Raw genomic sequence first — 24,392 nt, forward strand, 5'->3', positions numbered from 1 at the left:
AAATGATTTCAAGCTGCTTCAGTTGTGGAGCCAGTGTTTGTTCTTAAAAGCTCCATTTTTAGGTGCAACCTTTGCTTACAGAAATGCGTGTTGAGATAATTATACAATAAATGATAATCATCAAAAATCCTGTTAATATTATTTCAGTAAAGTATAATAACTGTATGCTGCTTTCAAAATCTGAAAAAAAAAAACCAATGTTATACTCGTAATTCCGAAAAACCGTGTTAAATAAATATAACTCAAATTTCTTACATTAATAAATGTAGATACACTTAGATCATTGAAGGGTCCCGCAGTAAAGACAATATTTTTGTTAAACTGATCCGCTAAAATGATAATGTGGTTTTGTTTAGTTGCATTTTGTAACCACCACCCGCTTTCATAAGGACCAAGCATTAAATATTTACTCTGTAAATGAATATATATTTCAGCCTTATGATGATAAAATATCGATGAATAGCATCTTATAACCTTTTCAAAATATTACATGACTTAATTGATTGCAATCGTTTATTAAGTAACATTAAACTTAACTGTCCAAAACATTATACACGTTCTATAGATACATTCTTTATCCCTGTTCGTAGAACTAATAATTATATTAGCAATTGTTTTATTATAAGAGCATGCAACCCTTATAATAATAATTATAGTCACTTAGACATTTTTCATAGCAGCTATCGAACTTTTATTAAAAAAATTAAAGAATATCTTAAACATCCTTAAAATATGTCCAACCGATAAATTTGATAAATTTTGTTTCATTTGTATTTTTGTGTACTTTTTTCGCCTTATGTTTAATTGTATATCTAATCGTTATATTTTGTATTATATTCATTCCTACTTAGTTTTTTTATTTTTAATGGAATAGGAGGACAAACGAGCGTACGGGTCACCTGGTGTTAAGTGATCACCGCCGCCCACATTCTCTTGCAACACCAGAGGAATCACAAGAGCGTTGCCGGCCTTTAAGGAACGTGTACGCGCTTTTTTTGAAGGTACTCATGTCGTATCGTCTCGGAAACACCGCACAAGGAAGCTCATTCCACACCATTGTAGTATGCGGAAGAAAGCTCCTTGAAAACCGCACTGTGGAGGACCGCCACACATCCAGATGGTGGGGATGATATTTTAACTTGTGGCGAGTCGTGTGAAGGTGGAATTCGGCGGCAGGAATCAGGTTAAACGGCTCTTCAGAACACTCCCCGTGATAAAAGCGGTAGATGACACACAATGAAGCGACGTCTCTACGCAACGCCAAGTGATCCAGCCGTTCGCAGAGCACTGGGCACAAATGGATCGAGCTGATACTGGGGTGCGCCAGACCAGAGATGACACAATACTCCATGTGTGGCCGGACCTGCGCTTTGTAGAGCGCTAGAATGTGGTCCGGCTTGAAGTATTGCCGTGCTCTATTGGTGATGCCCAGCTTCTTCGAAGCCAATTTGGCTTTGCCCTCCAGATGGCCACGAAATTGGCAATCGCTCGAGATTTCGAGACCCAGTATTCCGATACTAGGCGAGGCTTTAAGGGAAGTATTGTCGAAGATACGACAAATGGGGTTTTTTTGTGGTAAACGCGCAAACTTGAGTCTTCTGGGGGTTAAATTGGACAAGGTTCAATTTACCCCATTCCGCGACCTTCTCGAGAGATGACTCTTGTTTATATTTAAGTGGAAACTTTATTGGCTTGTGTAATATAAATTATGTGTTACAATGTGTATATAACTTAAGCTGTTTGTTTTCATATAAATAAAATAAATAAATAACGTAAAGGATCTTTATTCATAATATATAAAACATTTTACATTTGAAGCAAACAATTACATACAAAATTACACAAATTGTTTACAATTACATATATATATTTACATTTAGTGTAATGTATCAATATTTTTATTCACTCTTTTCTGAATCTTCTATGAAATCTATTAAAACTATTTGCCTGTAGTAGTTCTTACTGCGTCCTTTTGGGTTTCATTCCACAACTTGACATTCATTGTATTTTTCTTTTCCTTAAATGTTTTTGTACATAATACCTTCTTTTGAATTAAATTTCAAAATCGTTAGATAAATAACGAAATATTGTTAAATTAGTATAATTTTGATAATATCACATATTTAGACCACGCAAGCAAGAATCGTTTAAGATTGACGTGAGACGTGAATTACATATTAGAGAACGTAAAAATATTGCTCACCGCAAAGTAAACATCATTGCTATGCCAGCAGTACATGAAGAGCTGAGCTATTCCAAAAATTAAATATTCTGCTATCAGGAATTGTTGCATTGGATTTGTTTCAACCTGAGAATAACAAAATAATTACGTTAAATATGATTTTTACGGTTTCACATTTCATTTTGGGTATAGATGATTGTGTGATAGAACTGGCTCGAACATTCGAACATCGTTGGTTACTGGTAACCTAAGCGCTGGCAGCTATTTCGGTCAACGGATCAACCTAGCGTGGACATGACGCCAGTGTTCTTGGGACACTTAATGTAATTATAATTTATTAAAAGTAAAATCTATGTATCATACTCTTACATAACCATCACAACGTTCGTTCATCACTGCTGCGCGTTCGGGACTACAAACTAACTAGAGATGCTAACGCACTCTCTGGTGTACCGTTTGTACCGAACTCAAGCCACGTAGGCTTAGATTAAAGATTGGTCTCCGCTACGCTCTGACGAGATACCGCACTAGCTAAGATCAAAGCTTTTTTATTATGACAACTATTAGATGCTTTTGTGCGTGGATCTTGACACTCAATTACATCTTTCAAATTTTGTAACACACGCTTAGTGTTATTTAACACTGAAATTAATAAAATACACAATACTTACTGATGATATGTGATCCCAGTGTCTTTTTTACTTCTTGTAATATTATTTTTACAGAGTTATACTTTGCATTTTAGTTTCAATTATTAGCAATGTTTAACAGAACATGTGGCCCGTCAACTTCACACATTTTACGAGACTGGCTCGAGTACCCCTATCTTGGGCGTAGAATTAGTTGCCACACTTTGCAACTGTGCCTACGGTATCTAGTTGGAGCTCTGCGGAGATTAAAGTAACAATATCACATTTATTTATACTCACTGTAATTTGATAGGCAGTTGCGCAGAGCATTACTGAACAGACAAACATATACAGCAACATAATGGGAGACAAGCAGGAATCAAACAACTGTGTATATCTGAAATACAATTATAGAACTTAAACATTGCAGAATAAAATCGAGATTTACGTCTTATGTTCCAGAAGGTATATCAAAAGTGATTAAGTGTGTTTGATTATTGTCTACATGAGTGTGGAAAAAAACATAACACTTGCATTTGAGTGACACATTAAACGATACCATATTCTTCCTTCTGGAACACCTTAGCGTAGACGGCGCAAAAGAAAGGGTCCTTGTTTCATTACCAATTTGTTTTAGATTTTCGAATTGATATGTATGTTTATTTGATAATGAATAATGCAAACATCGTAAGGAAACCGAAACATACTTGTAACAAAATTTAAAGGCTGTGTGAGAAGTTGTGAGCGTGCCCACAAAGGATAATGGCCTTTTGATCCAGGATTGTATGCACACAGGCGCATATTATACATCCATTTAAAGAAACTGCCATACCAATAAGTAGTTTTATGCCAGAAAAGTTAATATCACGGTAAAAGAATAAAAAAATCAAATGAATCTTTTTAATGAAACCACAGATCGGGAATGGAGCGACTGCCGTCAGGCTGTGGAAATTGTAAATTTTACTAAAGCGAAATTTTATAGAAAGAAAAGTAGAAGCCCGCTGTGTATTTTTGCGCCGAAAACTCCGCGTGATTTAAAAGGTACTTCTGGCCTCGCCCTTACAGCCAATTTGTGGGTTCATTTGTCGGCTACAATATTGCTCGCGGGTTCAAATCCCTCATTTTACATGCGTTAGTATAGTTAAAATAAAAATAATAACAAAAACTTATTGACGTATATAAATAGTCCCGGTGTAGATTAACGCACATATTACAATCTTTCGCGGTTCGTTTTTCGCGCCTTCCGTCTTTTTCTAGTGCGTTACGACTGAGATTATATAGTCAATGCTTTAGCCAAATGATGGTGTTTTACAAAAAATACGTTATCTTATTAATTATTGATTTCTTATTGAATGTTTCGGGCAACTATGTAATATGGGAAACCTATGGGTGTATAATAAAAACTAAAATGAATCTGGTGCCGAAAAAGGTGAAATTTGCACACGAAGAGTTCAGTACCATCTCATCAATTTTTTTATTGTTGTATAAGAGGGGGGACAAACAGGGAAAAGGTTCACAGGGTAGGAACTGAAAAAGTTCTATGTGTCCATGGAAATTCGCATTATTAGAGTTGCCAGCTTCTAAGGTACACGGGAATACTGCAATCGGCAATAGATTTCACAGAGCTTCTAAGTGAGGCAAAAAGTTTCTTGCAACACGCGCGATTGTGGAATGCTATATATCAACACGATACGGGTGAAATTTCGCCGTTTAACGTTATTTATTTTAATGAAAATAAGGGACGAGACAAGCAGGACTTTTAGCAGATGGTAATTGATACGCCCTGCCCATTACAATGCAGGGCGTGTATAACTTATTCGATACAATGTGTAAAACAAAAATAAGATCATCGCAGATTATCAAATTTTCATTCGCGCCAAGAAAGCTCACCGTTATCCCCTAACAATTTGGCACGAAGATTCGTAACTAAGCCATTTTTGTTGTGAGGCTTTCAAAGAATTAATCGGAAATTAAAACCAGGAGATTTTGTTTGCGATCAAAGGAAGCTGACTTTTTTCCGAGATTATCGGATTTCGAGGAGGTTTTTAATATTTTTATTACAGTTTAGTATGTAAGTAAATAACGGATATTATAGTTATAATTTGTAATTTTGGGAAATTACATTTTCGTCCAAATGGCGTGTTATAATTCTTTTTCTAAACTTAGATAATAATTTTTCCTTATAAAATTCCACTTCTAATATCAGTGGTTAAAATATAAAAAATATTTTTTCAAGTTTGACCTGACTGATATGATCATAAAACAAGGACCTAAAAACAGTAGGTATAGGTTTGTGGTGGTGGGCTTTGAAAAAATCTATTAGCATAAACTTCATACTACTAAAATGCGCATGCTACGTTGGGCGGGAGGAATTATTATGAAAGACAAATTGTCATACGTAAGGCTATCTGGATGAGAAATGTCCGGAAAGAGATGCAAAAACTTGGAATTATAGACGATGATGTTTAATAGCCAAGAGAATGGCCAAATGATTAAGATAGGAAACCCAATTAAGAGGAAGAAGCGCCGGCAAATAGAAGAAGGATGAGCCGATGTACCGACTTTATAAGTTTTTTTTATGGAAAAAGAGGGCAAACGAGCGTAAGGGTCACCTGGTGTTAAGTGATCACAGCCAATTACATTCTCTTGCAACACCAGAGGAATGACAGGAGCGTTGTCGGCCTTTAAGGAAGGTGTACGCGCTTTTTTTGAAGGTACCCATGTCGCATCGTCCCGGAAAACACCGCAAAAGGAATTTCACTAAACATCTTGGTTGTACGTGGAAGATTGCTAATTGAAAACCACACTATGCAGGGCCGCCGCAGATCCATATGGTGGGGATGATATCCTAACTTGTGGCGTGTTGTGCGAAGATGGAATTCAGCGGCAGGAATCAGATGAAAAAACTCTTCGGAACACTCACCGTGATAAATGCGGTAGAAGACACTAAAGCGACGTTAGAGACGCAACGCCAATTAAGTAAGTTTAAAGATTTTATATTGTTATTTGCTCAATCCATGCCGTCCATTGCAAGAAACTTGTTTTTCAAGGCCTAGACTTTCAATTTTTGTAATGCTAAATCAAATTTATCTTACCGCAATAACTCCACATGTCTTCTATGACAATCTTTCAATATCTTAACAGTATCCTCTTCATTCAAACTATCACCGTTATCACCAAATAAACGGCTTGAATCTATTCTCAACATCTCAAGTTCCGCTTTGAAGAATACCATAATTACAATAGCATTTGTGTCAAATGATGTTATCCAGCCACCGCCGTAAATAGCAGCATAACTTTGAAATATAGATGCTGCAATATGACCAGCAACTGTATTCTTATCAAATGGTACCCAAGAACTGACGACTTGTACATAAGTCTCTGTACCATTTTGAACATTATTTCTGTACTCTTCCGAACAAAAGAATTTGAACATCGGTTGACCCATCACTATAATAACTGTTGTATACATTAAAGACCAATAAAGATATGTGATTTTTCTGCAATATTTTGTATATTTCCAAATGATTGTATTCTTCCGAACATTATTGCTTCCTCTTTGAGCTAAGTCTGCTTTATTCACGTATTCTATGATAGCCTTCCAATCTTTCTGTCGGGATAAAAATGTTATGACCTTAGCAACGCTTACGGTAGCTAGGAATGTTATTTTAATATTGTTAAGAAGTAGGTTTATGTCATCTTTTACAAACCAGATGTCGACATATTCAGTGGCTGTAAAAAAAGTTACAAGAAAATGCATGAACAAATAAAAGATTCTTTTTGTTATTTTTTCTGGTAATAAAAGCCCCCAAAAACGTAGGGCACTGTAATTTGGTCCTAGTAGAGGACGTTGTGGGTCCTCCAATTTTGCTAAAATTCTGTTTAACATATCTTTGGTCTTATTATGAGCATGAGAATAAGTAATTAATTTGGTTTCGTGGTGTTATATAGAAACAATATTATTGAAGCCAATAATTATTTTTCTCCTAATTATATTGTCAGAACTTTTCGAGGGCTGGACACTATATGTTTCTTTATCGATATTTTAAAAATTTCTATCTGCGATACTTTCGTACCAACCCTTTTTTGTTGACCTCAGTATATCTATAAGACTCAAACTAAGTATGTGTATTATTAAGTATATTCTTAGAAACAGTGATTGTTGTGGTTGTCACGGTAACGGTAGTATTTAGAATGAAGAAAAGTAAATCTTATTATGCAAATGAGAGTTTTACTAAAAGTGAATATGTGCAGTTAATTCGAGAGACAGATTGAGAACTCTGTAATTCTCACCCATTTTTCTTTATATTGATGCTCTTTATATAAAAGATTATATTCATTTCTGAAGGTATTAATAGTTATTATTTAACCTTTTAGTTGTTATTAAAATATTAAATATTATTATTAAAATAGTTTGAAATTTATCAGAGATTTGTGTACTTCTATATTATCTATAAACCTTGTTTTGTTCAGATTTTTTAAACATAAACCTTATCAAAATTTATTTCCTCATCAGCTGATTTGACAGAAAAAGTTTCAACATTTTAAATAATAACGCAATAAATATGAAACTTTATCAGAGAAAAATAAAATTCTATCGATTTTAGCATGATTTTAAAAACTTAAGAAAGTATCGATAACATGGATTCAATCACTTATTGGTTTGACGTGTTAGACTAGTGTATTAATTTTACACGTGTCAGTGTAATGAGGAGGCAAAATATCCAAAGAACAACAAATTACATTTCTTAAATTACAATTTTAAACAAATCTGTGAATATATTTACTATATATTTGCATAACAGAGACCAATAGAAGAAAATCGGTTTATTTTTGCGCATTGTATCATAAATAGTGAGTCATCTTTTTGTCGTTTAGAACTAAATGATCTTACAAAGCGTTCTAACAGTAGAATCAATGGCATACTTTTATTAAGTTGTTATACATTTTTATATATTATTAAGTTTGAACACTTTCCAATATAAGTAGGTATGGAAAAATAGTGATTCTTATAATATAAACTACACAGGCTTCTTTGCACAGGATATTGCCTTGATTGGTACCACGGCGGCAACTTTGCTGCGGTCAAGAAGTAGTGTGCAAATATTAATTTGTTTCGGTTTGAAGGGCGCCGAAGATTGTGAAATTACAACATTAATTAGACTTAATATTTAATATCTCACAGTGACGACCGCAATTATTGTGATGCCGTTCAGGATTTTGGTTTTTTATTTGGAATCCTGTATTCTAATGGATGTGTCACCACTATGAGGTGATCTCGCTGTCAGTCTCGTCAGTTTTTCTCAAAAGCCTTTTTGTGTACTCGTATTCTATAGAGCAAGCTTACCTAAAACATATAACCAAGTTATTTTAAATAGTTTTCTATCAATTTGAAAGTTTTTTTAATTTATTTATTTATCATTTATTTTTGTAAAAATAAATGACGAGACGGGTAGGACGTTCAGCTGATATTGATTGATACGCCCTGCCCATTACAATGCAGTAACGTTTTGAATTCTTGTAAAACCCAAAAATTCTGAGTACCACAACACCTGCGCTCGTCACCTTGAGACATAAGATGTTAAGTCTCATTTGCCCAGTATTTTCATCAGCTACAGCCCTTCAAACCGGAATACAGTTATGCTTACACATTACTGCTTCAAAGCAAAAATAGGCGCCGTAAATTGTAAATTAAATTAGTAAATTGGTTCTCTACCACAGACCCCGACAGCATTACTTTATGATGAAGTTCTCACCATCTAGATGTGTGGTGTTCCACCATAGTGCAGCAAGGAACTTTCATTCACGAACAACCAAAATAGGGAAAGAACATCCTAACACGGTGTTGCCAGGATATTGTGATATGGTTCCCTCCATAAAAGCGCGGACACATATCTAAAAGGCCTGCAGCTCTCTTGTGATTCCTGTGATGTTGCAAAAGGCTAAGAGCTGTGGTGATTACATAATATCAGATGACCCGTAGGCTTCTTTCTCTTCTTGTTTGATAAAAGGAATTATTATTTAAAAAAATATAGCGACATTATTGCACATTCTTAAAACATATATAATTATATGAATAGGAAAACAAAATATTATTACATTTAATTATTTACTCTACTAATGAAAAGTTCTGGCTATAAGTAATTATACTTCAACATCCTACGGCTAAAACATAGATAATTTATACCTCTAGATAGAGTCTCTTGCTGTATATGTCTTACACTCGCGATTTGTATGACAGTTTGTGTTAATGTGCGAGAATCGCTCAAAATACAATTTAGTTCTAAACTCAATTTTTTATCGACGTTTTCACAGCTGTCATACGGCCGTTCCCAATATTCAGTCTATCTCTTACTTGAGATAAAAATCGTAACTATTGTTGACTTTTCTGTCACAATAAACATATCGACGGTAACTCACCTTATGCACGCTGTCTGTCAATGGGACGACGTATACCAGCGATATAAAGTTTGTATGGTTATTGCAATTCACGTGTCCCAATATAAGGCGATAAGAATGACATATCGGGTATATTGGGACAGCATCAGATTATTGCCAGCTTATTACTGACAGTAGAAGGTAGTAATTTATCTGTATCTCTACAGATACAGATACAGATAAATTACTACCTTCTACTGTCAGTAATAAGCTGTCAATAATCTGTACTATCTACATAGTATATTGTGAACGGCTGATAGTCTATCTGGAGGTATAAATAATCTAAGGGCAAAGACATGAAATAAAATATTGCCGTTAAGAACGCTAAAATTTTCTTTTTGTCTTCATATTCTTTGACATTATATTATATCTAATTAATTGGAACGTAATTATAGTCTGCAAGGTGTTAATATTGTAGTATCGTGGATGTCTTTGTTTGTGTTTGTTAGAAATGTTAATTACCATTTTGTAGGTGAAATAACACCTTTAATATACTTTTTAATAACGTTGTATTTTTTATCTATAACCCTATCCCTACTATCCCTACTAATATTATAAATGTGAATGTAAGTTTTTTTGTTACGCTTTTGATTTTGATGCAATTTAATACTGAGATAGACCATTAATTGCGAAAAAATAAGTGGAGGGGCTGAAATAGGGGATGGATGTTTGTATGGGAAAATGTCTTTTTCGGAGATAAAACCCACGGACTAGTAAAAAAATAAGGACTCCGTGTCACCTTACATAACAGTGTAGCACCAAAACAAGCCGGAACATGAATAAATACATAGCCCTACGCACATACTTACACTAATACAAGCCGATCGGCCGCCATTATGAGATTTGCCATCGTCTGTAAAAAAGTGTAAAAACAATACTATAAAAGTATTTGTGGCCATGTCTGATTATTTAAGGGAGAAAAAATTGTGTAACTAGTATCCCCCGTAACCGCACACACACTAGTTTAACGGTGCTTCACTTGCTAATATCACGGCGCGGAGTCCTTCTTTTTTTACTCGTGCAAAAAATTAAAACGCTGCCCAAAGTAACTATTCCACGCGGACAAGTCGCGAGAAAAAGCTAGTATACTAAATAAAGATACTAGCAATTTTATGAAACCCAAAAAATATGGTACTTATGACCCACAATGGCGTACTTTCACGACCATGACGTTTTCCTCAGCCTTGTTTAGACTGGATTTGTATTTAATTATATATTAATTTAAAATTGCTTAGCTCAACAAATAATTACATTCGTACTTATGATCAAAATTTGCATTAATTATATTATCTTAATTACATTAAATCCAGTATTAAAACTAATTAACTAATACCTAAAATCAGTACACGACATAATTATTACTGAATTTGGAATGGATATTTCTTATTGCTATGTTTAATTAAAAATATATAAAAATAAGTGATTATATTGTGACTGCTATTAAATAAACATGATATTTGTTTCATACCAATACACCAGTGGTAGGCACCTTTGCACACCTTACCACAACGGCGCCTATTTCTGCCGAGAAGCAGTAAAGTATAAATATTACTTTATTTCGGTCTGAAGGGCGCCGTAGCTACTGAAATTACTGGGAAAATGAAACTTAACATTTTATGTCTGAAGGTGTCGAGCGCAATTGTAGTGCAGAGTTTTTGGGGTTTTCAAGAATCCTGAGCGGCTCTGCATGGTAATGGGCAGGGCTTATCAATTACCATCAGCTGAATGCCCTGCTCATTTCATATTGTCATAAAAAAAATCATATATTTTGCTTTTTTTAAATTCTTCAATTCAAAGTTTACTGAATAGTATAAGAATTCCAGCTTTATTTTACTATTTTGATGAAGCTTAGGTCAACCAAGGGTCACTTGATGTCAAGTAAACTCTGCTACCCACACTCTAATGTATACACCTGAGCAATCACAGTAACGTTGTCAGCCTTTGAGGAAGGTGTATCATTCTCAGAAATTGGAAGCTCTGTATAGTAACTTCCGATCTGTATAGTAACTCTATATTAAAGATAGCATTCTGAAACTCAATGAATATAGCAGGAAATCCTGGAGTACCACAAGGGTCTATTCTTAGTCTTCTTTATTCTTATTAATTTTCTACCCTTAGATAATTTATACGTAAAAACAGGCCTGCAATATTTGTTTAGTGTGCGTGCCAAGCTACGTCTTACAGTCGCGATTTGTATAACACTTTGTGTTAGTGTGCGCTGTGAATTGAATAGAGGTTAGTTCTAAACATAATTTATTTCGCCATTTTCACAGCTGTTCACAGAGTTCTATCTAACCTTGTAGGAAAAAAAATATAAGGTAGTATTGTTTGCAGTTGACACTTCACTGATAAAATTTATTGAAGTAGCGTTACTTTGCGGAAATCCATAATTATCCAAATGTTTTGAGTTTTCCTTCGTGTGAATTCCGCCAATATTTTTCTTAAAACAATTCGACACGTGTCTCGCCTCTACGCGAAGCATCCTCAGGACATGTTGACGCGCCAAACTCTGGCACAACACTAAGTCTCGTTTCGAGTTTGGCGAGACAAATATTAACGGAATTAACACTAAGGAAAACTCAAAACATTTGGACTTCACTGATATTGAAAGTAAAATGAAACCAAGTTACGTACAACGAAGTAAACAATGTTAAATCTGCGGTCGGATACTGGGTTAACATCAATTACCTATTATTAAATAACAAGAAAGCCATGTAAATAAAATAAACCCCCAAACGTCAAAAACGTAGATGAGATTGTTATGTTGAATGGAGGTAAATAGTGAAATCTGCTATGCACAATGAGTCTCCCAGATTGAAAAATTGACTATTGGACATAGTTCTGCAGCATAATAATATGGTTATAAAGACATCTTCGGCAAGCCTGGTCTTCTTTGGTTATTTCCATGGTATGTCCGGTTGTCATTACCGGACAAAAAATGATAAATAGTATATAAGTTTACTTTCATTTTAATAAATTTCATTTATTTATTGCATCGAATACAGTATAGATTATAGATCTTAAATTTATTGTAGTAAGAAGTTTAGGTACTTAAAATTAAATGAAATTCTTAACACTATAAATTTTTTTGTCCATTAACTACTGTACTTGGAGTCCAGTAAATCGTTTCTGTGGTAAGTTTGTTATTTCTAGAGGTAAGATGATTAATTAATTTTATACACATTGCGTACCTACTATTGAGGTAAGTTATTTAAGTTATTTTGGGACAACGGCCATAAACCAGTCTATCCGGTAATGGAACGAGGATTCAATTCAATGGCCCTCAAAAAGTGGCCAGCTAAGTTTCTTGAGCATGTTTTCTCATGTCTGAAGCGCATATTATTTGGAATAGGTTTATAACGTTCTAAGACGTCTTCTTTATTCGTTCTTCGTTCCATGTATTGGATCTAATATACTGAAGATAGCGTCTTTTGCGGCGTTTACATTATTTGTGAACGTTGCTTATTCGTTGCCGCATCGGAATTATTTATTTTTATTGTGAAATCATTAACATTCCCGCCATTCATGTACGACGCGTCAATACTGCAATAAATGCAGTAGACTCAAGATGAAAATACGTTCATGGTTTTCATTTTTGAAATCATTCAATCGAACTATTGAAACAGAAAAAGCTATAAAATCTATACATAGTCTGACCATAAATACTGTTACTGTCTACGCAGTCTTTGTTGGAAACGAACGTTTCGGACTTCATCATAGCTGAAGACTGGCCGTTGTCTATTCCCAATTTTAATCCGCTGGATTATGATCTATGGTCAGTTTTAGAGAGTACGGCTTGCTCTAAGCGCCATGATAATTTAGAGTCCCTAAAACAATCCGTACGATTGGCAGTTTACGATTGCAGTAGTGCAGAATTTTCCCATGGAAAGAGTGCGTGCTTCTATAACTGGCCTCAACGTTTAAAGGGCTGGTTTGATTTTTTATTTAGAGTTTTTTTGACTGATTGCAGCCAATGAAGACTCCTTCGAATAAGCTTTTTATATTTTAAATTGTTAATATTTATGTATTAAATTAACACACTGTAAAAGTAATAAATGTTATTTGCAATAGAATTTTTTTTTATTTGTTTCAGTATTTATGGTAAGACTAGGTATATCTTATATAATATATACATATAAATTACGTGACACGTTGTTTGTCCGCGATGGACTCCTTAACTAATGAATGGATTTTAATGGGGATTACTTCATGGAGTTTAGTCCAACTTGAGAGATAGGATAGTTTTTATTTCAATTTGAGACCCATAATTATTTTTATTTCCAATATTACTTTTGCATGGACATATTTTCTATGAGAGAATTTATTGACGCACGGTTTGACAGTTCTGATGCTAAACAATTTCATAATAGTTGACAACAGGGAGCAATGACGTTCTATACATAATATAGAACGTCATTGACAGGGAGCATATTTTACAACATAATTCTTGGTGATTTGTAATATTATTGACAAATTCATAAAAAAACACACGGACGAGTAAAAAAGAAGGACTCCGCGCCGTGATATTAGCAATTGAAGCACCTTTATGCTAGTGTGTGTGCGGTTACGGGGGATACCAGTTACACAATTTTTTCTCCCTTAAATAATCATACATGGCCGAAAATACTTTTATAGTATTGTTTTTACACTTTTTCAAAGACGATGGCAAATCTCTTAATGGCAGCCGATCGGCTTGTATTAGTGTAAGTGTGTGCGTGGGGCTATGTATTTATTCGTGTTCCGGCTTGTTTTGGTGCTTCACTGTTATGTAAGGTGACACGGAGTTCTTCTTTTTTTACTCCTCCGTGAAAAAACAGTATTTTATTTATTATGCACATTATAACGTCTGCCGGGTCAGCTAGTAGAGGATAAAGGCGTTAATATAATGTTATACTCGGGCCTAGCTCATCAGCTTAATAGAAAAACAACAGTCAATATTATATCAACAGTAGCTATCCTTCGTTAGAGAAAAACTTACTTAAGAGTCAGGGAATACATAAGGATGACCATGATATGAGAATTAATTTTATAATTTTACCCTTACTTTACTAACTATTAAATAATACACGATGTATTATTTGTAATATTGACAGCTTGCTATTATTATTGAGATTACGTTTATGTAACAGATATGCTTCTTGTGATAAGGGTATCTATGTGGCAGTAATCCCCAAACATGACTTGTATTTGCGGTATTGTATTGGTGATCGTATTGTCATAGATCTCAGTGAATTGTTATGATATAGTATCAATAAATATCTAGAAGTATGTTAATATTACCTAAAGTATTTTCTATTACGATTTACAAATATTTAGCCGGCTTTTTTTTTTTTGAGAGGAGGAAATACGGTTACGTATTTACGCCCCGGAACGGGCGTGTCTCGTAAGCGGCACCCCATACCGACTAAAACCTCCTCTGTGCTGTTAGCAGCCCTGGCTTTCACAGCGAAGTAGGACGTGGGCCGTGGAGGCCGCAAAGACTACGCAACAACAGTCGCGGGGCGTCTCCTAAGGAGACTCGAACCTCAGACCGGCTGTGTGCTTGTGGAAAGGAGAGAGAATGAAAATGAAGATGAAATGAAGATGAAAGATGAAAAGGTGATAAGAACACACTCGCCGGCGAGTGTGGTGATGTTTTATGTAATGTATGTAAGTGTGTATGTATGTGTTTATGATTGTATGTATGTGTGTTTGTATGTATGTAGTGTAAATGTTTGTGTGCATGTATGTTTGTGTTTGTGTCTGTTTGTGGAGTGTGTTTTTGCGATTGTGTAAGTGGTGTATGTCAGTCCGTCAGTCAGTCCGTGTGTGAGAGAGTGTAGTGAAGCGATTACAGGACGAGGACTAACGTCTCGTCGGGTATCAAAACAATGTGTGGTGTATCTAGGGTGCGGGCCGCTGGCCATCGTCAGAGCGACGAGTGCCAGTGGTTTGCGGTGGTTGACCGCGCCTACGCCTGCGAAGGCGGTGTGTGCGTGTCTGTGTCGGTGTTTGTGTGGGTGTCGCGTTCGCGATGGTGATGTCGTCATCCGGGTCTTCCGTTACGTGTGTGGGACGTCTTATTGGGTTGAGACTATGGTGAAGGGGGGTGTACCCGCATGCCTTCCTAACCTATTGTCTAGGGCTCTATTGCATACCGTATCAATATGTTTCTTGAAGTTCATATTGCTGTTGAACGTGACTCCTAAGTATTTCATACAATTTAATGACGTCGGTCGGTCGTTTTTTAGCGCGGATGCTATTCGCGTTACCGAAGAGTACCGCTGCACTCTTGGTGGGTTTCACTTCAATCCGCCATTTTCTGAACCAGTTGCCTAGTTCATCGACGGCGGCTTGAAGCACTTTAATGTTCCTGCTCAAGGTTGAGCGGTTCAATAGAGCGGAGCCAAAGTAGTATATAAATAGAAGCGGAATCTTATTAGATTCGCTGACAGACACGCTGAACTTTTCAGTAATAGCACCCGACGAACCAACACATTATCCGGATAACGTCGCGCACCGACCCGACATTCTAGACGTTGCGTTACTTAAGAACGTAACGCTCAATGTAAATTCAATCGAGGTTTTTCACGAATTAGAGTCAGACCACCGGCCCGTCGTCCTAAGTCTAGGCCCACCGGTTAACTTTCAACCAGCGACGAAAACAGTGATCGACTGGCAACGGCTGGAAAAGGATCTCGAGTCTATCAAGTCCGACGACCTTGACCTTATACCGGACGTCATCGACTCGGTCGACACGGCTCACAGTGCTATCTCTCATGTGACGTCACATATACAGAATAGGATCAAGGCCTGCTCCAGGCGTTGATCCAACGATGACGATCCAGGTTCCGACGATGCAACCGCATCGCCTACACCTGCCTCCAGAGGTCAGGAACTTACCCACACAGAAGCACAGAGCCACTAGACTTTACGACAGGTATCCGTCGGTCGAGAATAGGCACCACCTCCGCTACCTACAGCGGGTGGTACGGGAACGTATCGCGGAACTCCGCGGCGAACGTTGGGACCGCTTGCTCGGCAACCTTAAGCAATCACATGTGACTTTCTGGAAGCTGCCTCGCGCGTTCAAACAGGAGCCGCCCACTGTCATGCCTCCTTTGGACAGACGGGGACTGCAGCCGGCGCTCGATGACGATGAGAAGGCTGAATGCCTCGCCGATAGCCTCGAGAGTTAGTGCTCTCCAAATGCAGCAGCCGACCCGACACACATTGACGAAGTTGATCGTGAAGTTGAACGTCGCTCCGCTCTGAGCCCTTCAGGCAATGTGATAAAACCCACCTCTTACGAAGAGGTGAAGCTAATCGTTAAGGAGCTTCACTCCAAGAAGGCCCCGGGGCCCGACATTATAAACAATAGGGTTCTTAAAATCCTACCCTCGACTCTTATTACTTTATTGGTTACCATTTTTAATATGCTATTGTCTAATAGCGCGTTCCCCGAACAATGGAAAGATTCCATTGTTATCGGTATCCCAAAACCCAATAAACCTAAAGCTAATCCGAGTAACTATAGGCCTATTAGCTTAATTAACTCGATCGGGAAACTTTACGAAAGATTAATTATCGCGCGTCTTAATCATTACATCGCGGAGCTCAACCTGATACCCGACATACAGTTCGGATTCAGAACCGCTCACTCGTGTCCCCAGCAGGCTCACCGACTCACCGAGTACATTCTCGTACGGCGTCAACTTCACGCTACCACGGCAGCCGTGTTTTTCGATGTCGTGAAGGCATTCGACAAGGTATGGCACAACGGCTAAGTATTCAAGCTGTATCAACTGGGAGTGCCAGACAGGCTCGTGCGCATCATACATCATCCTACCTTACTGATCGCTCCTTCCAATATCGAGTAGAGGGCACCCTATCCTCATCCAGACCCATCAGGTCTGGCGTGCCACAGGGTTAGCGATATTCCCAAGTTTCCGAGTGTTCAGCTCGCTCAGTACGCTGACGATACGGCACTCTACTTTGGCTCCGCTCTATTGAACCGCTCAACCTTGAGCAGGAACATTAAAGTACTTCAAGCGGCCGTCGATGAACTAGGCAACTGGTTCAGAAAATGGCGGATTGAAGTGAAACCCACCAAGAGTGCAGCGGTACTCTTCGGTAACGCAAATAGCATCCGCGCTAAAAAACGACCGACCGACGTCATTAAATTGTATGAAACACCCATACCGTGGGTGAAGGATTACAAATACTTAGGAGTCACGTTCAACAGCAATATGAACTTCAAGAAACATATTGATACGGTATGCAATAGAGCCCGATTTGTCCTCAGTCACCTTTATCCACTTGTGTGTGGGCGAAGCAAACTTCCGCTCAAACACAAAGTGATGCTGTACAAAACCATCGTACGGCCCATACTGTCATACGCAAACCACTGGCACTCGTCACTCTGACGATGGCCAGCGGCCCGCACCCTAGATACACCACACATTGTTTTGATACCCGACGAGACGTTAGTCCTCGTCCTGTAATCGTTTCACTACACTCACTAACACACGGACTGACTGACGGACTGACATACACCACTTACACAACCACAAACACACTCCACAAACAGACACAAACACAAACATACATGCTCACTAATATTTACACTACTTACACACATACAAACATACATACATAAACACATACACACACACTTACATACATTACACTAAACATCACCACACTCGCCGGTGAGTGTGTTCTTCTCATCTTTTCATCTTCAATTTCTCTCCTTCCCACAAGCACACAGCCGGTCTGAGGTTCGAGTCTCCTTAGGAGACGCCCCGCGACTGTTGTTGCGTAGTCTTTGCGGCCTCCACGGCCCACGTCCTACTTCGCTGTGAAAGCCAGGGCTGCTAACAGCACAGAGGAGGTTTTAGTCGGTATGGGGCGTCCGCTTACGCGGACACTCGAGTCCGACATATTACGCCCCGTTCCGGGGCGTAAATACGTAACACTAGTTCCTCCTCTCAAAAAAAAAAAAAAAAAGTCGTCCCGGACAGCCTCAAGCCTGCTGGCCAGGGCTGTGATTTCGTCAATGTCGAACAGCTCTGAAAGCTCAAACATGAAGGCAAAGGCGCTGCCGCCTTGTTTGCTTGTTGACACGGACGCGGGCGCCGGTGGCCTCGGTTGCGGGACCGACGCCGCCGGGCGGGACGCTAGCGGTGGCCGGAGGGGCGCGGGGGCCGCGAGAGTGGCCTCTGTGGCAGCTTTCGCAGCCAGAGGAGACCTCGCCCAGGCGTTTACCTTAGGAGGCGGCGCAGGTTTGATGGTCGGAGTGAACTCCACCTTCTCTGCTCTGCCTTGCGGCTAGCGGCGCCCTGGGTGACGCTTGTGTTTGGGTGCCTTGGGACACCCGTGATAGCTCGCGGGGTGCCCCTTCTCCCCGCACAAGACGCAGGCCGGGGGTTCCGCGCATTGTGCTGGTCGAGGGCACTCCGGCGTGCCATGTTTGCCGAGGCACTCACACACCTCGGGGTGTGTTCGCAGTTGCGTGCCGAGTGCCCGTATAACTGGCATCTGTGACACTGACCAGGCCCCCCGCGGTTGCGAGGAGCTTCGGCCCGGATGCCCTGAAGGGAGCAAACCGATTTAATATTAAAAATTTCCTTTCCCGCTTGCGTGAGGTCGAGGACGACGAGAACCATGTTAAATGGTTCTTTGTTGGTGGTTCCGCGCATACATGCAAGGCGTGGTCGTCCGCTACCTCTTTGGTCTCTAATTTGATAAAAGATTGGTACACCCTCGCCTGGAAGGAGAGCGTCTTTGGGATCCTATTTTTGATCACCAACCAGCGGCCTCGGTCTCCCATAAAAATAGGGGGCGGGCGCTTGGTCGGAGGCGGTACGCGGGCTTTAGCGGGCGCGGGCGCGGGAGTGGAGATATTCGTGGCCGCGGCTTTCTTGGCGGGCGTGCCATCGACAGAAGGCGATTCACAACCGCGCTTCAGTTTACGGCTCACGGTGGTGAAGCCGTCCGTGTCCGACGCGACACTCTCCGCTCTCGACAGTAGAGCGGTTTCCGGCTGGGCCGGTGAAGCACTGGAAGCCTGAGGGGTTTCCGTGCGGTCAGGAGTGACCGCGGGGACCTTAGGGGTCGCCTGCGCGTCAAAGTAAGCCTGAAGGACAGGCGGGCGGGCTGATCGGGTGATTACTTTTCTCGGTTTGACCGAGGCCACGGGACTAACATCGGAGATGTTGCCTAATTCCATTTCGGATTCCCCGTCGGAACCCGAAACGTCAGACGATGAGTTATAGTTATTGGATTTCGCTTTAATAGCGGCATCCACTGTCTCGTTGATTGTTTCTTTCATTAGCGGAGCGATCTTCTCCGTGAATAACCTATCTAGTAGGGTGCTTAGAAGGCCCTCGTCGGCAACCATTGGTGAAGCCATGGTTGTCATATTTATTAACTAGGTTGAGCGGGCAACAGCCCCCGCTGCCCGAGTCAGGCAGAGGGGGAATATAATAATGAAGTGGACAACTCTAGTTAAGTTGTACACTTGCACATTAATAAATAATATTAATAATAATCAAATATGCAAAAATTAAAAGAAATTAATAATAATAATTAAGCCTTAGACTTAACTTTGCTGGATGTAGACTGGCTGGGCCAGAACCCCGATGCACGCTGTGCAGGCCCCCGTGGAGAAGACACACACGGCACGAACTGCAACTCACAAACACACACGATTAGCGTGCAGAATCGCGAAACACGGCACAGGTGCTAACTAACACGATCGTAAAACTGGGTAATTAACACTGATAATAACTAAGCTACGTTCCGCGAAGGAACGTAACAGGTGCGAGACTCAAAGAGTCCCGAACAATAGCGCGCGATAACAATAGCTAGCCCAGGTGGCCTGAGAAGATAGTGCGATAACGCAGGTAATAAAAATATTCGAAGGAGGACAGATAGCGCGGCACGTGTGCTCGCGTTGCCTGCCTGAATCGAACTCTTTTAGCCGGCAACAGTCTTGTGAATCTTCTCTTCTGATCTCTTCTCTTGCTAGAGAATGTGGGAGGCGGTGATCTGATCACATACTGTCAAGTAAACTGTACTCTCGTTTGTCCTTTCTAAAAAAAAGTTTATAAACAATTTGTTGTTGTTGAAAACGGACAGATGGCCGTTGGGGCAGTAAAGTCCTCGAATGGCGACCATGTACCGAAAGACGCAGTGTTGGTAGGCCCCCCACAAGATGGACCTACGATCTGGTCAAGATAGCCGGAATACGTTGAATGAGGGCAGCGCAGGGCCGATCGTCGTGGACATTTTTGGGAGTGGCCTTTGTCCAGTCCAGAAGAAGTACTCTGACATCTTCCGGCTGATGACGATAATGATGACGAAACAATTTGTTATTTTTAAATTGATATCTCTTAATTCTGGGGTCTATATACCAATTATATTTGTAACAAAAATTTATGAACGATGCGGAACTCGAACCCGCGACGTCTCATGTTCCGTGCGAGCGCTCTTTCACACTGAGCCAACCGTTCGAGTACGCATGGCTCATAAGTTTTTGTATATTTTGTTCAACTCTCAGGTTATGGCTACAAAATTTATAAAATCGAGTTTACATATTACCCTTTCCCTGCCTCGTCTAAAACGATATTTGTGTTGTTTGAACAATACTTTCTTAGGCAGGTTGTATTTTAAAACCTAATTCTATTTCTGATGGTGAATGCTGTGAATAATTGATAGAACTTCTAGAACTTCACACATACAGATGGTGAAATTTTAGAAGTTCTCTCAATGATGACATCGTCATTTGTGGCGTGTCGTGCGAAGGTGGAATTCGCCAGCAGGATTCAGGTCAAACAGCACTTCGGAACAATTTCCGTGATAAATGCGATAGAAGACACACAATGAAGTAATGTATCCACGCAACTCTAAGTTATCTAGCCATTCACAGTGTACTGGGTGGTACTGACAATTCCAGCAGCTCTGTAGGCGGCCAAACAGTTCGTGCTGATACTAGGGTAAGCCAGACCAGAGATGATACCAGTACTCCATGTGTGACCAGACCTGCTCTTTACAGCGCTACAATGTAGGCCAGCTTGAAGTTTTTTCGTTCAGTCTATTTGGCCCGAGATTTAGAGACCCAGCATTCTGAGGAAGTCTTAAGGGAAGTGTTTTCGAAGAGCGGTTTTTTGACAGATTGTGTTTTTAAGTAGAGTTATAGAGGTTTATAAACGCGCAAACTTGAGTCTTCTCGGGGTAAAATTGGACAAGGTTCACTTTACCACATCTCCGCGACCTTCGCAAGAGAGAGAGAGAGAGTTGCAGGACAGTGATAACTTTAAAACAACCCATATAAAGGTCTTCGATTATGCATTTTAGAGAGATGTAACGGCAGAAGCTAATTTGCTTTTAGTTTTATTTTTTTCATATAACAACAATGATTTATACAGTAATATCTTTAATAATACTATCTTTGTCAAATACACAAACTCATTTGGTGTGCATTGATATTTCAAGAGTCACTACATATTATTTATAGCTAGGTACTAACAGCCGGTTTCTGAATTGAGAATTTTGCATTAAGTACGACTTAAGTATTGCTCAACCTAAAATCAAATCGTTCTCAATCTGTACTTAAGTATGTAATAACTCATATTTTGCGTTTCTGAATACTTTTGACAGTTGTCAAACTACGCTTAACTCCTAATTAGGTGACATATCGTGAGTAAGCTTTGAGCATAGTACTTTGGCTACTTAACGCGTTCTCGAACTCTTTCTTATCATCTCTCGCTCTCGTTTTTGTCTATAAATTTCCATTTTCTACATTTCGTAATAAGTTTTTGTAACTTGAAGAATGTCTAGCGATTCATCATTTTCTTATTATTTTCTTATTATATTCATAAGAACAGTAAAAATTACAATAGAAACATCTAATAGTACTAACAAACTTAAAGCATCATAACCATTAAGTTTAAAAATTATACAAGTATAAAAATTAAAGTGCTAATATTTACATTAATATTTTCTACACAGTATATTATCAATAATAGGAACAACTAGAAGACAACCTGGTTTATAAATTTTAATAAAAATTATACCATTAAACATACATTTTGAAAGGAATAGTAAAGAACACCATAAAAATCAATAGTACCTACTAATTAACAAATTTTCTAATAAAGCATTCTAAATTGGTACATGGTAGCAACTTATTCAACAATTGTATGAGACTTCAGATGATTTTGAACTTAGACATAATATAACAAATGGAAAGAAATTTAAGCTTATAAATAAATATATTTGTGGTAAGTATACTTTATTTGTAATGGTCAAAGGTAAAGGTTACAGGGACTTTTTTAGGATTTGTATTTCTAATTCTTGTTTTATAGTTTCTAATTTATGCCTTTTCTGTTCATTTCGAAATTTTTGTATTTCATTTTTTTTTTGTTTTTTTTTTTTTTAATATATTCTTCTTAAGTTTTCTACAGATTTCGGCAGATCTGATTGGGGACATCTTGGTGGTGTCCTTTTTTATTTTTAATACACATCGATTATTTAATATTTGTTTACTTTTGATGTTATTGTTATATATTTCTGAAGTAGTTGCTGCCTCTGTAAGATATTAATAGTTAATACATATATATTTTTTATACAATATAAATGTATATATTTTATAAAAAATAATACTTTTATATTATATCAATGCTCGATTTAACTAACCAAAACATAAAATATTTAGGATAAAAGATATTCATCATGACACAAAAGCACTTAATACATTAAAAGGCATAAAAGGCATTTATTTTCTCAAAATTGATTCCTTTAGAATTCTTTTTGATGTCATTTCTTATACTACTAGATACTACTACCGCTTCGGAAACAAATGGCGCTCTGAGAGAGAAGAAGCGGCGCAAGAAACTCTCCCAGCATTCTTTTTTTTTGCGCTTTTTTCAATAAAAATATACAATATTGTACAGTTGCTATAAAATAATCACAATCTAGTCCCAGGCTGTCCGATCATTTAGATATTCAGCAGTGGAGTAATAGGATTTACGACAGAGCCATTTTTTTATAAAACATTTAAATTTATTTATAGACAATGCCTGAACAGTGGCTGGGACTTTATTGTAGAAGTGTATACATTTACCCTTAAAGCTATTATGTATCTTATGTATCTTATGACCATTAACCGGCAACATCATTGATTGGTTCTTCAATTGGTATAGAGTCTCCTGTAACATAAATTATAATCATTGCTGGCTGTTAATAAAATCAATACATAGTTATATTAATAACAAATAAATTAATATATAATTCATCTGATTTGATGTTGGTTAGCTTACCAAAATATGCAGCTGCATCATCATATGGATTTTCATCTGGTCTTATTTGATTATCTAATATGGATGCAACTTGATGATCTGCATCGGTAAGGACTGGGTTATATGAACCACCACCAGTTTTTTTAAGATTTTTCTGAAAAAAATAAGTATATTATTCTTTTGTAATATGTTCATTTATCTGAAATCCTTATATTGTTCTAAATAATATACCTTTTCTTCTGTCCACATACTTTTTAGCTCATTTAATTCAATACTTTCATTTTCTAGTGAAGATACCTAAAAATCATAGATATATGATGATTAAACCAGATCAAGTCAAACAGATTTACAGAAGAAATAAAAGCTATTTCTTAAATAAAGTATGTGTTATCTATCTAAAAATAATATCAAAATAAATGGTGCATGATACATAATATGTGATGTTCAAGTAGGATTCAGAAAGAAAGTGGTATTTGTAACTCAGCTCTTAACACTAAGGTGCATTATGTTAAAATTCCCATGAAAAACCAGAATATATTAATAATGTATGGAGTGAATAATGCCCATATCCAAGCATGGTCTAATGTTAAGTAATTATAAATACTAATTACAATGATACTTACTTCGCCACAAGCTCTAACAAGTTTTGTTTCTCATCTTCGGTATAATTAGGAGCCCTCTTTTTAACTTTATCCATATTGTAGGTAACTAAAATAAAGTTCTTCAATAAAAATAATTAATAACTAGGTAGTAGGAAAGAAGATGTAAAGTACCTAGGATTATGAAAGTTTTATTATGGTTTTACTTTGATAAGATAAATATGAATAGACGTGAATTACGAAAGACGATTAATGTCATTTG

General features: G+C 37.9%; 1 protein-coding gene and 1 long non-coding RNA gene across 2 annotated transcripts; both read right to left on the bottom strand.

Moving 5' to 3' along the window:
- Window positions 1-138: 138 nt before the first annotated feature.
- LOC126972992 (odorant receptor 23a-like) lies at window positions 139-6,700 on the bottom strand. The gene is made up of 5 exons (XM_050820112.1): window positions 5,907-6,700; window positions 3,112-3,208; window positions 2,204-2,308; window positions 256-411; window positions 139-180 (listed from the first exon to the last, which is right to left on the bottom strand). Exons 1-5 carry the CDS (start codon window positions 6,698-6,700, stop codon window positions 139-141), a joined length of 1,194 nt encoding a protein of 397 aa, XP_050676069.1.
- Window positions 6,701-22,499: 15,799 nt separating this feature from the next.
- On the bottom strand, window positions 22,500-24,289 carry LOC126973037 (uncharacterized). Its single transcript, XR_007731250.1, has 5 exons — window positions 24,155-24,289; window positions 23,763-23,828; window positions 23,553-23,685; window positions 23,400-23,441; window positions 22,500-22,821 (listed from the first exon to the last, which is right to left on the bottom strand). It is a non-coding gene; the product is annotated as an uncharacterized LOC126973037 (long non-coding RNA).
- Between the last annotated feature and the right edge of the window lie 103 nt (window positions 24,290-24,392).

This window comes from Leptidea sinapis, chromosome 28 (assembly GCF_905404315.1).
Source record: "Leptidea sinapis chromosome 28, ilLepSina1.1, whole genome shotgun sequence".
NCBI classification, from domain to species: Eukaryota; Metazoa; Arthropoda; class Insecta; order Lepidoptera; family Pieridae; genus Leptidea; species Leptidea sinapis.

Coding starts and splice junctions, on each gene's coding strand:
- LOC126972992 (XM_050820112.1), bottom strand. CDS start 6,700: ATGTTAAACAGAATTTTAGCAAAATTGGAGGACCCACAACGTCCTCTA. Junction 3,209..5,906: donor AGACATGTGGAGTTATTGCG/GTAAGATAAATT, acceptor ATTGTATTTCAG/ATATACACAGTTGTTTGATT. Junction 181..255: donor GTGTATCTACATTTATTAAT/GTAAGAAATTTG, acceptor TTTTTTTTTCAG/ATTTTGAAAGCAGCATACAG.